Genomic DNA, 16107 nt, shown 5'->3' on the forward strand with positions numbered 1-16107 from the left:
TAACTAAACTATACTTTTCTTTACACCTTAAGTCTCTTCATCTTAAATATCTTTTATTAGTTTGTGACTTCAAACCAAAACATCATTGATTGTCAACACAAAATCTGTTTTAGCACCAGTACAATAAAACTGTACTTTAGCCTTTTTTTTTTTCTTTTGAAATACTGTTCTTGAATGAGGGAGGAAAATGTCAGAATAAAGGGATCCTAATAAGTACATTTCAAAATGAAGCACCAACCATACAAAGCAATTTTTTTCATAGATAGGCTTGTCAGATACACAAGAGGTCAAATATATTAATGACTATTAAATTAAGCACAACAAACAGTGTAAATAAAACACTGCAACACAAAGCACTCTGGGATCTCATATCGGGACGCGGCTGCAGTTAAGAGGGCGTCTCGCCTCCTCGGACGCGGGAGCAGCCTCTGGACTCCAGAGGTGGGACTACTTTTCCTCTGAGAGAGATCCACAGGATTCTGCATCAGTTCAGGAGGAGTGCAACCTGGGGAGTGGAGGACACTACTATCTGTCCAGCTCTGTAAACAAACGCTCAATCTCAAGGTCCAAAAAGACGTTATTTCATATTTTGAGCAGGGACGTCGACAGCTCCCGTGCTGCCCACGCTCACTTTGTGAAATGTGGAGGAAAAATAAACGCCGTAAGATACTAGGTCCGTCCAGTAACGATCTCTCGAGGATGATAAAGCGAAATAACGATACAGAGGAGAAGAATTTAAATGAAGCTCTGAATACATTTGAATATTATGTGCCGTGGTCTCTTCTCTGCAGGTCTCCAGGTCTCCCAGGTTGACAGAACCAGAACCATCCGGGCCAGTGGCCTCCCTGACTTAAGCATCTTAGCTTTACGCAAGAGTTCACCAAGATAAAAGTCTTGATCTCCCGTCGAAAAAATACCGCTGTCTCTCAGGAACAAACTCAAACAAAAAGTCCTCAACATAATTTGTCCTTTTTGCCACTAGAATACATTTATATAACCAAATGTTTTAACCCTGATGGCAAGATACACATATACACTACCATGTACATACATAATCAATACAAAAGGTTTGCTCAATAGTTCTCGTGTATTCAAATATACCTATAGATAGGAACCTGAAAGCTGCTTTACAGCACCGACCACTCGCGTGTGCAGGTCCTTGTGATGACTTAATCACCTTCTGTCTGAGGTCAAAGGTTATGGGTGGAGTGTCATTACTGTCGCTGGAGTTGAAACCCACGACCCTCGTTACATTGGACGGAGAGGTTTCCTTTGAGCTGCTGCTTGCAGGGAAGGACTTGGGTTGACAACAGTTTGCACGGTGAAAAAGAGGCTATCGGCTGCGAGGCTTCCCTGTGTTTGTCAGTGTCTCTTCCTCTTCCTCTTCCTCCTCATCCTCCTCCTCATCCTCATCCTCCTCCTCCTCTTCCTCCTCCTCTTCGTCCTCCTCTTCCTCCTCATCGTCGTCGTCGTCGTCCTCCTCCTCTTGCAGGATGTCAATAGAGGATCCCAGTAGTCTCTGGAGCTCCGGTACACATCGCACCAGATCCACAAGTCCCGCCTCTTCTTCTTCCTTCTCTTCCTCCTCCTTAATTTTGCCTTTGTAAGGTGAAGCCAAAGTGGAGCTCACCTGGCTGATCGACACCTGCTTCAAGAGCTCAGCACGCGACAGACTCACCACCTCCAGGTGCGGGAAACGCGCCCGGAAGATCCGAGCCGACATCTTCAGACGCTTGAGGACGTCCGTCAGGAGGAACCAGTTGCAAAAGCTGCGAGAGAGAAATATGCCTGATATCAGCCAACTGTCCTCAAATTATCCTCCAATTAACATAATTCTTCCCACAACAACTCCACTGAATATATCAGAGGTATTAACTCGATGAAGATGGGATTTATTGCAAACTGACTACTGAATGTAAATACACAACATCACAACAAAATAATCCAGTGACAGAAAGTCATCACACACACATTAATTAAAACTACACACTTATGATCCCATCACACAAATTGGAACTGAATAATTTAAACGTTTTACAGGTTTTCGCAGATAAAGAATTTGAACTCACCCTTGGGTTAATGACACCTGAACGTGATAGCAGGGTAAGAGAGGCTCGGAGGAGAACTCAAACACAAGGCAATCTTTGTCCGAGTCCGGCTCAGTCTTTCCTATCGCATCCTCCTCCAGGTCCTGGTTCTCCTCAGACAGCAGGAAGTCCCAGCACGGCTCCTGGTCCGTCTCTGTGAGATGAAGAGGAGCAGACAAACTGGATGACATGGAGTTTGGACGCCTCCTAGTGGACAGTCTATTCACAACAACTATAATATGTCTACTACTGAAGGCTGGTGAGGCTGTGATCCGTTAAAAGGAACACAAACTTCATGTCAGTCGCAGCTTGAAGTTAAAAACACCCTACATAGAGACATATAAAAATAAGGCATACATTTTGAAGGATTGTTTACTGGTGGATTGTTTGAGATGATGGACAGTAAGCAGAGTGTAATTCAATGCATTTACTGATATGAAAACTTTGGCCCAATGAAACAGATACTAATGTTTAATACTAAAGCTTTATGTTTCATGTGATTATCTCGCTCCAAGTCTGCAAGGCTTTCTCTCAAACTCTACAATAATGAATGGCACAAAAGCTTCTAAAGCCAGATCAATGATCCTCCCTATCTCCCACCACTGTGAGAAGGCAGCAACAGAAATAACACAAAGGAGAGAAATTAAATCAAACATATTTTACAGAAAGTAATGCAACATTAACAAACAAAATAAATAGTAATTTACAAGTTAAGTCTGTCGTGGAGCATCAGTCTACAGTGGCAACATAAATTGCACCAATCAATGACAAGCTTAAGGTATATAATATTTATCACGGCAATACAATATAATAAAAGATATTTGTCATCGTTGGGAGGTACATATAAAAGCTTTTTTGTTACACATTACCAACATTTTTTGTCACGTCAGTTTAGCTGCATTCTACTTTCTCTTTAGTCTTCCTCAGTTCTTCCATGCAACTCTAATCCTGCTCATCCTCCACTGGAGAACTGGCTCCCTGTGGCTGTTTACAGCACAACTCTGATGCTGGTACACAAGGCTAACACCACTTTGTGTCCCAGTGGCCGAGCCCGAGTCCTACAAACTACAATAACTTCCCTGCAGCCACCTGGTCATCTCTGCAACAGGCCTCCACTCGTCTCCCTCACGGCCAGCTTACTGATTGATCTGATGAGTGGACTGATGGATTGGCAGACGCAAACACAGATCACATCGTTTCAAGCTTTCTTACCAAAGAGGGAGCTACTGTAGAAATCCCAGGGTGAGCCGAGATCCTGTTCTTTACGTCCTTCCAGGTCTGTGAAATATTCTGGAAAAAAACAACAGTATTATAAATGATATATTGTGAGTTTACAGTTCATTTACAGATCATCTCTTGATCTACACTATGAGTCAATCTGAAAGTATGAAGCCAGGGCTTCACATTAATGCTTGTCCCCTTGTCAAGAGCAAAACGTATGATTAATAGTTGTGATGGTTGTCTGAACAAAATAATTGTCAATACAACAAGTATAACAGGGCTAAACAATAGGGATTTACTAAGGCGTTTCTTTTCCGAAGTAGCTAACGAGTGAGCTTTCATATTTATTGTATTGTAGATTTACAACTGTGCAGCACTTTGGCCAACTGTTGTTTTAAATGTTCACTATGAATGAACTTAACTTGAAACTTGAGCCATCTCGCTTCCTTATCATCTTTGTTGAAAGGTTGCACGTGCACAGTATGGATCAGGAGGAAAGAGCAGTGCCTTACAAAGTGAGCATTACTTTATGCATTATCCTGGAAACAGGAGTTCAGTCGGGTGGCGACAAAACTCAGACAACGTACTGCGCAGTTTGCCGCAAGATAACCACTAATCAATAACACAATTTGTTTGTAAAGGGGCAAGTAACAATTGACTTCGGGCAAGTAGTTGATGTTGCGGCTCGTTTTGTGCGCGTCTGTGTCATCAGAGCTGAATGTTTCAATGCATTACGGAGCCTTCATCTCTCTGTTTACCTGAGACACATGCTGTGAGACTAACACACTCCACTAAACACCGATACTGCAGCCAAGGTGACGGGGAGTGTTTCCTCACTCTCCGCAGCTTGGCCAAGAGCTGGGATGGATCCTTAAAACACCATCAACAGTGATGTGAAAGTAAATTAATTACGACGCTAAAGACAGAGTTCCTGTTAACAAGCTGGCTGGAGGATATTCTATTGGGTTCAATATGACAAGCAAGAGGAAGTCATGCGTTTCGAAGGTTTCGCAGGAAGCCCGGTGTGCAATTAATCACTTTGCCTGGCTCAGTTATGGAACGATATTGATCATCATAGTGAAGGAAATTTAAAGCATTTTCCTCAATGATCATTAATTGAGAAATCAATGGAAGCTTTTACAACACCAAATTCATGTATTTCCTTCAATTAAAGTTATATTTCAACTGGCATGGGCTGTGTTTTCACCACAGCGGTCTCCTAACAAGACTTAAGTCTTACTGATTTCTATTCAATAATATAAGGATATCCTCTGCTCAATCTCTTTACTGATACAAATTCAGCAGTCAATGCATACAAAACCGCTTGAAGGCGTCTAAACTGTACGGAAATGCAAGTCCAGCAGCTAAAAGCTTCTAAATGTTACCTTTCACCAGGACAACATTCTCAGTTTTGGAAACCAAAATTCAGCTTTAAGACCACAAAACAATCTGTGGCTCAAACAGTTAACGTCGAGCCCTGTGTGGATATAACACTCTGCATTTCTCATGTATGCAGCTGCATGCAAGCTGTTTAGTGCTCACCGTGCCAAATGTGATGCAGTGGGAGTGGGCACAGGCTTATTAATGTGTTGACACGTTGCTTGATGGGTGACTGTTAAGTTGGCAAATACAACATGTCTCAATGCAATTAGCTTTATCACAGCCTTTGTGATGTGTTGTTTATTGTGTCTGAAGTGTTAGTGGATGATGTGAAAAATGAGTTTGGCCAGAGGTAAAAACGCCACTCTAACAATCTGGAAATATGTGTATTTCATCAAAATAGTTACTGATGGAAACATAGGCTAATAAAAAGGTCGGGCTACCTGTGAGGAAGGTCTTCATGCTCGGGCTGTGCGCCAGTTTGACCGGAGTGTGTCCAGAGTAGGTGGCCAGCGTCGGGTCTGCACCGTGGTTCAGAAGCAACCAGACGATCGGCAGGTTATCACTCGCCACTGCATCGTGAAGGGGCCTAAAGAAAGGACAAAACACAAATGTCTTTCAGGGATTGTACAACGTTACACCTCAATCTGTCTGCTAATTTGCTGTATATGGAGTATTACGATGTACTTCAGTAAAACTAATACTTTCTGGGATTAATTACAATTTGTGTAACCGTTATTTTTCTTTATGAGACAAACTCCTTCGACTGGTAAAGTGAATATGCTAAAACAGGTGACAGGAATTATTATCACTTAAAAAAGCACCTCACTAAGATATGCAGCGAGAATATAATCTTCAGTTAATCATGAAATACAACCCGTCAGTGAGTATGCTCATTACTGCTCCTAACACCTGTAGAGTGGGTATGTTTTCAGGAGAGCGAGTGGAACAACAATGAAATGATTTTTGAGTATTGTTTATAATTTTAGCCACAAAATATAAATTATTCCATTAAAACATTTACAAGAAATTAAATATAAAGTGCCTTGTAAAAGCATTCACCCCCCCATTGGCTTTTTTCCCTATTTTGTTGCATTACAACCTGGATAATTGATTTCTATTTGGATTGTATGTAATGAAGCTACACAAAAATCAATACAGATGAAGGGAAATGTAAAAACAAAATGCTTTCAAAAGCATGTTTAAATAAAGTGAAAAGCTGTGTATTCACCCACTTCTGTTATAAAGCTCCTAAATAAGATTTGGTGCGACCATTTACCTCCAGAAGTCACATAATTAGTGAAATAAAGTTCACCTGAGTGCAAACAAAGTATCACATGATCTGGCATATGATCTAGCGGAGCACCATTAAATCCATTATGACAAAACCGAAAGAATATGGCACCACAACAAACATGCCAAGAGAGGCAGGCGAGGAGGACATTAATCAGAGAGGCAATACCAAAGAGAACCCTGAAGGAGCTGGAAAGCTCCACAGCGGAGATTGCCTCTGTCCATAGGAACATTTTAAGCCATGTGGCCGGAAAAAAAGGCATTGCTTAGTGAAAATAAAAGAGAAAACACATTTAGAGTCTCCTGCATGCCCTTTGACGAACTCAAAACATGTTTTCTTCCATAAAACGCTAAGGGGGGTGAATACTTTTGCAGGACACTATATACATTACATCCATCACATTAATATCATCAATATACAAACATTTGTCATTTCAGCAAGCTCAACAAAGACGTTGAGATGAGACGGATGGCTCCAAAAAGCCAGTAATCTCTGTGCTCAAATGTGTTTCAAAGGTTACACCCAAGATAAATACTTAGATGAGAAACAATCAACTAACTAGAACCACGACCATGAGGCCTCACCGTGTCCCGTCTTGGGCGCTGCAGTTGACGTCAGCGGCGTGGTTCAGCAGCATCTGGACAATCTGAGTCCAGCCTCGAGAGGACGCTTCGTGGAGAGCCGTGTAACCGGCATTATCGCGCCGGTTGACCTCCCTGACGTCCTTTTCAAGACAGTACTGGACTACGTCCTGCACAGCAGAGGTAGTAGCACAGACGGACCGTGTCACATCATGATTCAAAGAGGTACACTGTCATGTTAGAGATACTACACGAGGAAACAGGTGGATTTTACCTGATAGCCCAAGCGTGCGGCACGTTGCAGCAAAGTCTCCCCGGCATTTTTATTGACAATCAGCCGCCGAACCTCCGGAGGAACGGGCCTTTTGGGCGGAGACTCGGAGCTGCAAATTCTCCCCGATGAGCCTTTCTTATTGGGTGGAGATGAGGGCAAACTTTTTGGAGTGGGTGGGAGGCTTTCTGTTCGTTTTACATCAGCACCATCACTATCCAGGGCAAGTGAGGCAGCACGCTTGCCCTGGCTGCTGCGTTTGGTCTTAACCTAAAATATAGATTTATTGATTAGAGCAGTGTGTGAAATGCAATCTCTTGTAATGCATCGGGTTCTTCTCTTCGAGGACCTGTGCAGCTACCATCATAAACGTGACACGCATGGTATTTATCTAGCCACAGGGGGGCACTGTAAGCTAATATATTCATGGGACATTGTAGATTACTCAAGCCTGTAGGCTTTGAAATCTTCTACAATACATCAAGCAGCCTCAGCAAACATCTTACCTTCTGCTCATCGCTGTCACTTAAGTGCTTGCTTTTGAACTTCCTCTTCCCTGAAGGCTTGTCATTGCACTCTGGAGATACCTCGCTCTCCTGGTAGCGGACCGACCCGGAGCGCGTGAACGAGGGTCTCCTCGGAGGAGGCTCTGGACTGCAGGCGGTGGGACTCGAACACTGATCCGCCTGTGGATCTGTAATGATAGATAGAATCGAAGGTTATGTGGGCTGGTACCAAACAGATGAACACAGTGAAAACACCACAAACAATCTTGATATTTCAACATCATCCATCTTATCTTTGATGTACTGATGCAGCTTCATGCTCTTGATTATCTGCCAAGCCGAACATGGAGCATGAAATATTTCAGGTGCTGTTTTGTGCCAAAATCAGACTGTTTGGTACCTATTGAAACAATGGCTCATCCACACCAACAGGGACCTGAAGAGGACTTGCTGATATCGACATGACACAGTCGGCACCTCAAGAACATAAACTGAAAATTGCATATGCGTTTGTCAGATGCTAAATTGATCTCAATATTTGTCTGTCATCATATACTGTATAATATCCTATTAATACTTTCCTATGTGCTTGTTTACAAAGATGTACATCCTCTTAAAATGAATTTATCCGTGTCTATTTTAATATGTATGAACTATAGAAGACGCTGTCTAAGCTTTCTTATTGTTAATTCTGAATTATTTATCTTTATTTCCTAAACAGATATTTTTATGAACACTCGGGGCTCACAACAATCGATCAATTGTTTATACATTTTAAGAAAATAGTTTAAAATGTCCATCATCTCTACTGGGGGTTCAAGTTGACATCTTCAAATGTCTTGCTTTGTCTTAACAAGAGTGCAAAACCCAAAAATATTCAGTTTACATGAATATCAAACAGATAAAAGCAGAAAATCTGGAAATAAATGTTTGGCATTTATGTTCAACAAATTACTTAAATGATTAGTCAATTGTCAAAATGGCTACTTCATCTAAATGTTCTGTCAACCAGCCACTCTTACACATTCATACTATAACATTATGGTTTTTAGTCACATCTGTAACCAACAGTTGCACTTTTGATTAAAACGTGGGCTGGAAACTGTTAATTGAAAACTACCGATCTCTAGAGACAAACTGCGTACCCGCTGGGACTCCGCTGTCCCGTCTCAGGGAATCCGCTTCTTCGAGGTGCTCTCCATCTTCCAGCTTGTCTTTCTCAGTGATGTATTCCCCGGTCTGATACTTTTTGCTACGACATCGCCGGCGTTTCTTGGGAGCCGGCGTTTCACCCTCTGCACCGGCCGTCTTGCCCTTTCCCTGAATCGCTCGTTCTGGCAAGGGGGTCGAGCGGGGCCTTCCTCTCGGACGGCGGGTGGGTTGGGTGGGAATCACGGGGGGTGACGGGGAAACTGGGGGAGGAGGCATTTGTGGGGGGGGAGGGGAAGGCGTCGCGAAGCCCCAGAGGTCGAGTCGAGCCTCATCAGCCCGCCGCCGTCCTCTCCTCAGCCTTGGGATGAAGCTCCCTGTGGCGTCGGCCTCCTTACTGGATACAGCAGAGCGATTGAGAGAATCCGGAGTCTCTAGAGCACTGCTGCCGCTATCTGCAACTGATTAGATCACATTTGATCGTCATATTCACACAAGCTTCTGTGCATAGAAGTTTCACTGAGACGTAAAAGAAACGCCATGCAGACAATACGTGTGACATTTTCTGTCTTCACTGTACACAAACTACCATGCCACCGAGACTGACTGCGGGCTATTTATCTCCACAACTAAAGCTGCGAGAGAGTAATCTGCCTGTGAGCTCAATAAAATGCTACATGTCTGACTCAACTGAAAGCGTCATTAAATCTGAGATAGATATCAGAAATATGTCCATGCTGGGAGAACTTCTCAGGGCTGTAAATGTCACAGGATTATAAGAAACAAAAGACGTTACCAGATTTGTTGCGGGTTGGTTGCTCAACCTTGCTGGGACTGATTTTGTCCCTCGGAGTCGGCTCTTTGCTCTGTGCAGAAAGTTCCCCCGCTGACAGACTCTGCTCCTGCACAGGTGCACATCGTTTCTTCTGCTGGAATACACAGGGGTCAGAGTCAGCACGCCGTGTTCGATGCCATTGATCACAAAGCTTTCATGATGACAGAGAGCATGAAACAGTCTTACAATAAGCCTTTGAAAGTTAAATCATCAGTCGTGGATTCACATTATGAAAAGGAGCTCTGTGTCGTCAAATCAATTGTTAAAATCTTGATGAGATTGAGTAGATCGCTGCCCAAAATATTTCCCTAAAATTCAACCATGGCAAGATAATAAGAAAAGAACAAAGATATTTTACACATAGAGGTAATCTACCTTCTTTTGACAAGACACTTTGGTTGGAGTTTTTTCTATGTCTTGCTTTTTCTTTCCTGCGGCCTTCTTGGATGAGTCCGGTGGTGACTTCTCCTTCGCTGGCTTCTTAGGACTGGTTTTCTTTTGTTTGACGGCGGCAGCTTTTGCTTTGGTTGGCAACTCCTCTTTGGTTCCGTTTGTTTTCTTCTCGAACTTGTCGCCTCCCGTCGCACACTGGCCTGTCAGAATAGATGCTACCACGCCGTCCAATTTTTCACTGGGAGGACCGTCCGACGCCCCAATGTCTTTCTTCAACATCTCCCCCTCTAACACCTGGGCTAGTTTGCTCTCCAGCCTGTTCCCATTGGTTGATGCATTGCCAAAGAGATGGCCAGCAGGCCTTGAGAAGCCTTGCTTCGCCGGCAGTCCCACGTGTTCTCCCTGGCTGGCGTTTAACTCTGTATTATTCTCCAGAGGCTCGGTGGCGTTTGCCTTCTCGTGCTTCTTCTTAGCTGGAGTTGAATCCCCTTGAGATGGCAAACCAGCCCAATTTTCCACAGACCAGTATGCTGGGTATTCAAACGCAGCAGTTTGTTTGGGTTGGGTGTCTTGGCTCCCAGAGAGTGGATTCAGACCATCAGCTTTTCTTGATGCAACAGGTGAAGCTTGAGTGTTGCCCTCGGCCGTCTGTGCTGTTGTGTCAAGAGCTTGCTGCTTTACGATGGACGCGAGGTTCGACAGGGGAGACTTCATCCTCTCCCACTTATCATCCTCGGGGTTGGACGGGCTGCGATGGCCACTCTGAGCCTTAGATCCCTCTGTAGCCGTGCCACCCTTCGTCTTCGGAGACCCTTGTGTGATTTTTCTCTGAACAGACGAGGCTTGGTGCGGCATATTGGGTGGCTGCTGCCAAGCTGGGCTGACAACGGCGGTGGAGTATGGCGCCGCGGTTTTGCCGGCTCGAGATTTCTGATGAGTCTGAGCGCTGGCGGCGCTCGACAGGGCGGTAGTCAGGGCTCCTTTAGAGGGACAGTTCTTAGTTATGGCTATGCTGGTGTTTTTAACATGCTTGACACTGTGAGCATGTTGGTTGCCCTGCATCGTACAGGATGGCTTCTTTCCTCCTGATGCCAGATGCTCTCCTTGGTCAATTATAGATATAAACTCCTGCTTTGCAAAACTCTGACATTCATCGGCAAAAGTCCCTTTTCCGTCTTTGCCCCGTAGAGTAGAAGCCAGTATCGGACTGGCCACACCAACATATGTTCCAGGGATGTTCTTTACGGAGTCTTGAGAAGATCCCTTACCCCAGGTTGGTTTGGGGTCTTGGGCCTGGTGATTCTGAGGCCTATTTAATTGCTTTTGATGGGATCCATTTCTGTGGGTGTTGGGTAGGATAGGATATTGCACAGCTGAGCTATACGTTGCAGAATGAGCCCTCTTTGAGTTCAGAAAATCTCTCTGATTTGACTCATTATTGTGAGGCTCGCTCATCGCAACTGGAGGGTCATTTATGCATTTTGGACGTTTAGATTTAGCAGATAAATCCAGGGGTACATCTCTTGGTTCAACCGAACAAGCTGTGTGGTCATCTGAAGCAGAGGGAGGTGTCGTTTTAAGAGAGCCCGTGGTTGTCTTGTCTAGGCTGTTGCTTTTGTCCACATGGTTCAGCAGTCTGCTCTGAGAGGTGATGCTGGCCAGTGCAGAGCCACAGCAAATGGCAGCAGTGGGAGACAGCGTGTAGCGGGTGGGTGCTGCAGGAGTTAATGAAGGGTGCTGCAATGGTAGGGCAATAGCTGGTGAGGCCACCACTGAGGCTAAAGATATATGCTCTCCCACAGATTTAGAATTCTTATTAGATGAATGGTTCGATTTAAGTTTCGATGACGATGCGCCGGCTTTTTTCTCTGCAGCTGGAGTCCTGCCCACCGAGAACGGATAGGGATAGGTCCGCATGAGAGGTGTCCCTCCGACACCTGAGCTTTGAGGCTGGAGTTCTTTCTGAAACTGACTGGCTGTGGCTTCTCTAAGTGCCGCGATCTGACCCAGTGCTGGTGGAAGAGTGATTTTACAAAGTGGAGAGGGAAAATTTGTGGAAGGAAGGAAGGTGACGGGCTGGGCTGGTTTAAACATGGTGGGGCACTGAAACCCAGGTGGTACACTTTGTACAGATTGTGTTTGCGGGAGCGATTTCTTACTGGATGTCACAGTGCTGTGACAGGGGCTGAGTGAGTCCTCACGGCTGACTTTCACGCCACTTGACCACTGGGGAGTGGGGAGGAGCCCGGCACCATCCGCCTTGAGTTTAGGGGCCTCTGCCCTTTTGTCTGCTCTCTTCTCTGAGCCGGACGTCGGTGCATTGTTGGGCTGTTGAGGTGGAGACAGCTCAGGGCTGTGGTTGTAATTGCTAGTGTCCAGGCAGGCTTTCGCTGTCTTACAGTCTGTTGTTGGTGTGGTCTTGTTTTGCTGACTGAGGGTAACATCTCCTCTAAACTCAGAGGGTAGCGTCTGGGGGGGGGTTTCCCACCATACTAGCAGACGCTTTATTTGGAGCACTGATCTCTCTGCTCACCGTGCCTCCATCCCCTACATTCATTAGTGTAGGATCCACCTGAGTAATAAGAGAAGATCACGAGGCCGATGTTAATTTGATAAAGGAAAAAGGATGCTCTAATCTAGAAATTGAACTGTAATGAAAATAAAAACAATTACCTGCATAGGTGTTTCTTCAACACAACATGCCTCAGGGGTAGCTGAGTCAGTCGGGTGAGAGTTTTCCTTGAAATACAGCGATATGCTGCAGAACACACAAGAAAAAGAACATGGAAAAAAAGGACTGTTGCTGCTGTTCTGGTTTCAATCACAAATGAGACTTCCATTCAATTCTTCATGAAGGAATAAGACCTACTCAATGCAACAGTAAACGATTCAGAGTTACCAACATTGGGAAATTGAAAAGTTCCTTTCTTTGAGACAGGCTTGAAGGCCAGATATGTTACAATTTCCTCAGAGCAGAGAGACAACTTAGGGTAGCTGAGAGAAGTGTGGTGGATTGAAGAATGTATTTGTTCCCTTTGATTTTATTTGCTTGCTTGCGGGGAATACTAACAATTTGTCAGTGTGATCAATCTGGAGAGGGATTTATCTTAACTGAAAATAGGATAGTCAGTGAATGAAATGATGAACCTGATGTATTGCAATACGGACAGATTATGAACCAACGGGTCCCCGACGGAGACAAATAAAAGGCCGCCATTCCCAAATACGACATCGCCCCTTCGTATTGTTCGCAGACAATCTCCGCTTTATTTCCTGGTTAAACTTTACTCGAAAGTGATGAAGAGAGGCTTCCTAAATCCACTTCAAACCCTCCTGCTACAACAGATCCACGCTGACACACACACACGAATCATACCAAATACCATACGATACAAGATATTAAATCTGTGATGCATGTTCTTTCTTCAAGCAGGGATGTTCTGCTGTCAAACATCTAAATTGCTTAGTTTAAATACGGCTTACTGTAGCCTTGGTATGCAGTGTGCAGCTGTTTTAGGATTAAAAACAATACTGTAAAATCTAGAGACCATCTTGCGATGGGATCACACTAGCCGGCAATGGACCCTTCCTCACTTCCTACCCCCTATGTCTTGAAACCCTCTGAACACACCCATCTTTGAAATCTTAACATACACTTCTTAAGTTTTGCGATGCCAAATTGGGGGTGTAAACTGGAGGGGCCAATGGCCCATTCCACACTTGTTACCCCCTTACTTCTGGCACCCTTGGACCACACCCACCTATGAACACAGCATCCATTTTGATCACAACTACACACCTGTAAACTTTCGTGACTGTATCTTTAAAGCTTATAATGCTATCGCGGCGACATCTGTCCACAGATACACAGACAGAACTCTAAACACATGGCAAACCACTAAGAACCGCTTCTGTGGTAGTTCCTGCTCTAGTTAAGCCAACTCCAGGACCACATTTTGCAGTGATGACACACACACAGACTCACAAGGTGAAAACAATAATAGTGTCGCTGTCACGGCGGCTGGTATTAAATACAAGAGAGGGTCTGTATCAGCAAATACTCAACATTAAAGGACCAGGATAGAAACAAGTTAACATCCCCAGTTTTGACTGAGTCCTATGACTTACATGAAAAATGTTTATAACAGTCAAAAACAGGGCGTGTGGCTTATGGCCTATGACCCCTGGGGCCCCTGGTAGGCCCACTCAGTAATCCATCCATGAGGTATTCAGCTGTAACTCAAATGATCTCTTATTGGAGAGCGGAGAAAATGTGGATGACGGGAAGAGAGCAAAAGTTTAGTTTCTCAACTATCACTGGACAGGTAATTATTTATGATTACAATAAAGCAGCCCGCCTAAGTTGAAAGCAGTCAATGTGGGGTTCAAGCAGTGTGATCTAAAATTAGACATGAAATTCCACCCATTGCTCCTCCATTGAGAAACTCACAAAAAAGGAGGACATTTTGACAACACAATTCATACCTTCCCTCACAAAACAATACGAACCATGCACACAATTATGAATAATAATCAAACAGTTCTATCCTGCTATCATTTGAAATACCCTCATATACGACACACACACACACACACACACACACACAGCCCCTGGTAGGCTGTGTAGGTGGAGGTGAGCGCAGGCGAGCGCATCTGCAAGTAAATGAGAAGACTACATGAAAGGTACTAGAGGCACACAAAAAAAAATCTTTGTCAAAGCTTTTTTTTGGGGGGGGAGGGAATGGAAAATGTTTCCCCCTGGAGCCGGTGAAATATAACGACTATGAGGCACATAATGACTGACACACCGATCTCTGCGGGAATCTGCGAGCACGGACTGAAAAAGGGGGGCTCCAGCGATGCAGCTCAGTGTAAAGGAGGGTCTGCATTCATTACCGCACAACAGTTGCTTACAGCTAGTTTGTCTTTGTGCCGCGATCATACGCTGTCTCCTCCTCCGACACAACATTTGCATTCATCAGCTCCGATGTAGGCCACTCAATGTATGCAGCAGTCCGGCACACACGCCGTGGGCAACACCGCTCAGACAAAACAAAGTCGAGTCTGACGTTACATTTTGAGGAAAAACAGCCTCGACGGAAGCAGATTATTTTGTGGTGTTGTTGTAGCCCCACTTCAGACCGGTCAGTCCACTGCTCAGCACAATAGACATGTGTGGGGGAAACAAAGTGCACAATGCACGTTGTGTGGAGGACACTCTGAAAACAATTTGTTTTTTTCCCTCTGTTGTTAATATCAGCACGGAAAAACTCTGGAGAGCTCCGGGTTCGCTGCTCCGTCGCCGGAGATGGAGAACAGTCTCCATGATGAGAGAAAGGCTCTCAGGTAATCTCGGTCCATCTACACACTAAACACGGTCACGGGCTGCACGAGGGAGCCCGTCTCCCCTCTGTTAACATCACCTGAAATGACGTGGACAACGCGGATAGAAGGACGGTTGTTTTGGGGGGCACGCGGAGTGACAGGAGCTACATTTAAAACCAACATCGAGTGGCTGCGTCGGAGAAACACAATGTGGCAATGTGTCACATCTCCGCCTGATAAGGTAAGTCAACAACATCAATGCGAAGGGGAGAGCCCGACAAAACAAAACTCACACGAGCACCCGACAAAGTAACACTGTCTGCCAGTGGACGTGTTCTCGTTTTTTAACAAACAAATAATCAATCTCACGCGCTGATAACACAAGAGAAGCAGGCTGCACTGACTCTTACTCGCAAAAACAAAGTAGCCAGCTGGACAACAACTGGGTGGGTGACACAACTTATTGCACACAATTGAGCTGCTGGAGTGGCCACCGAAAAAGGAAGAGGTGGGGGGGGGGGGGGGGCAATATATTTAACTCCACGGACCACCACGGGAAGCCTCTACGGCTCCATGCGCAGCGGAGTCTCCGCGAAGCCCTCGCGCTACTCCCGTCGGTCTGCGTGCTGAGAGGCGGGCTACTGTTATTTATCCCGAGCCGACCTAATGAGAAGTGCTCCAGCCTCTCTCCTGTCGGCCCTCTCTGGTGGACACACTGAACCACTTCGGCGTTTGAAAGGCATTTCACCGAGCCTCTCCGCTCCCGGTCCCCCGTTTACAGACTCTCTCTCTCTCTCTCTCTCTCTCTCTCCGCAGAAATATTGAATAATTCCCGAGCTAAGCAGCGGGCGAGGAGATAAAAAAAGATGTCTAGTGACACAAAAACAGTTACGAACCCGCTCGTCCAGATGGCATGTGAACGGGCGCAGAGGCACGACTCGGATACGGCCGGGTCCAGCCTTTCGCCTCCGCCGTCCGTGGCTGCTCACTAATCTCGACGGTTTTCGGTTCTAAAAGTCCGAGAGGAGGGGGGGAGGGAGGGAGGGAGCGAGGAGGAGGGGAGGG

The 16107-nt window shown here is 45.2% G+C and overlaps 1 protein-coding gene across 1 annotated transcript in view; it reads right to left on the reverse strand.

Moving 5' to 3' along the window:
* Positions 1-240: 240 nt before the first annotated feature.
* bcorl1 (BCL6 corepressor-like 1) overlaps positions 241-16107 on the reverse strand; it is a 17949-nt gene continuing 2082 nt past the window's right edge. Inside the window, 12 exon segments of the mRNA XM_031862611.1 lie at positions 241-1769; positions 2070-2241; positions 3300-3377; positions 5132-5277; positions 6567-6733; positions 6838-7104; positions 7341-7528; positions 8486-8950; positions 9286-9418; positions 9700-12195; positions 12197-12289; positions 12391-12475. Of these exon segments, the coding sequence (XP_031718471.1) occupies positions 1334-1769; positions 2070-2241; positions 3300-3377; positions 5132-5277; positions 6567-6733; positions 6838-7104; positions 7341-7528; positions 8486-8950; positions 9286-9418; positions 9700-12195; positions 12197-12289; positions 12391-12475 (4726 nt within the window). The 3' untranslated portion in view covers positions 241-1333.

The sequence above is a fragment of the Anarrhichthys ocellatus genome, unplaced genomic scaffold (genome assembly GCF_004355925.1).
Source record: "Anarrhichthys ocellatus isolate YVR2014 unplaced genomic scaffold, GSC_Weel_1.0 scaffold27, whole genome shotgun sequence".
Classification (NCBI taxonomy): Eukaryota; Metazoa; Chordata; class Actinopteri; order Perciformes; family Anarhichadidae; genus Anarrhichthys; species Anarrhichthys ocellatus.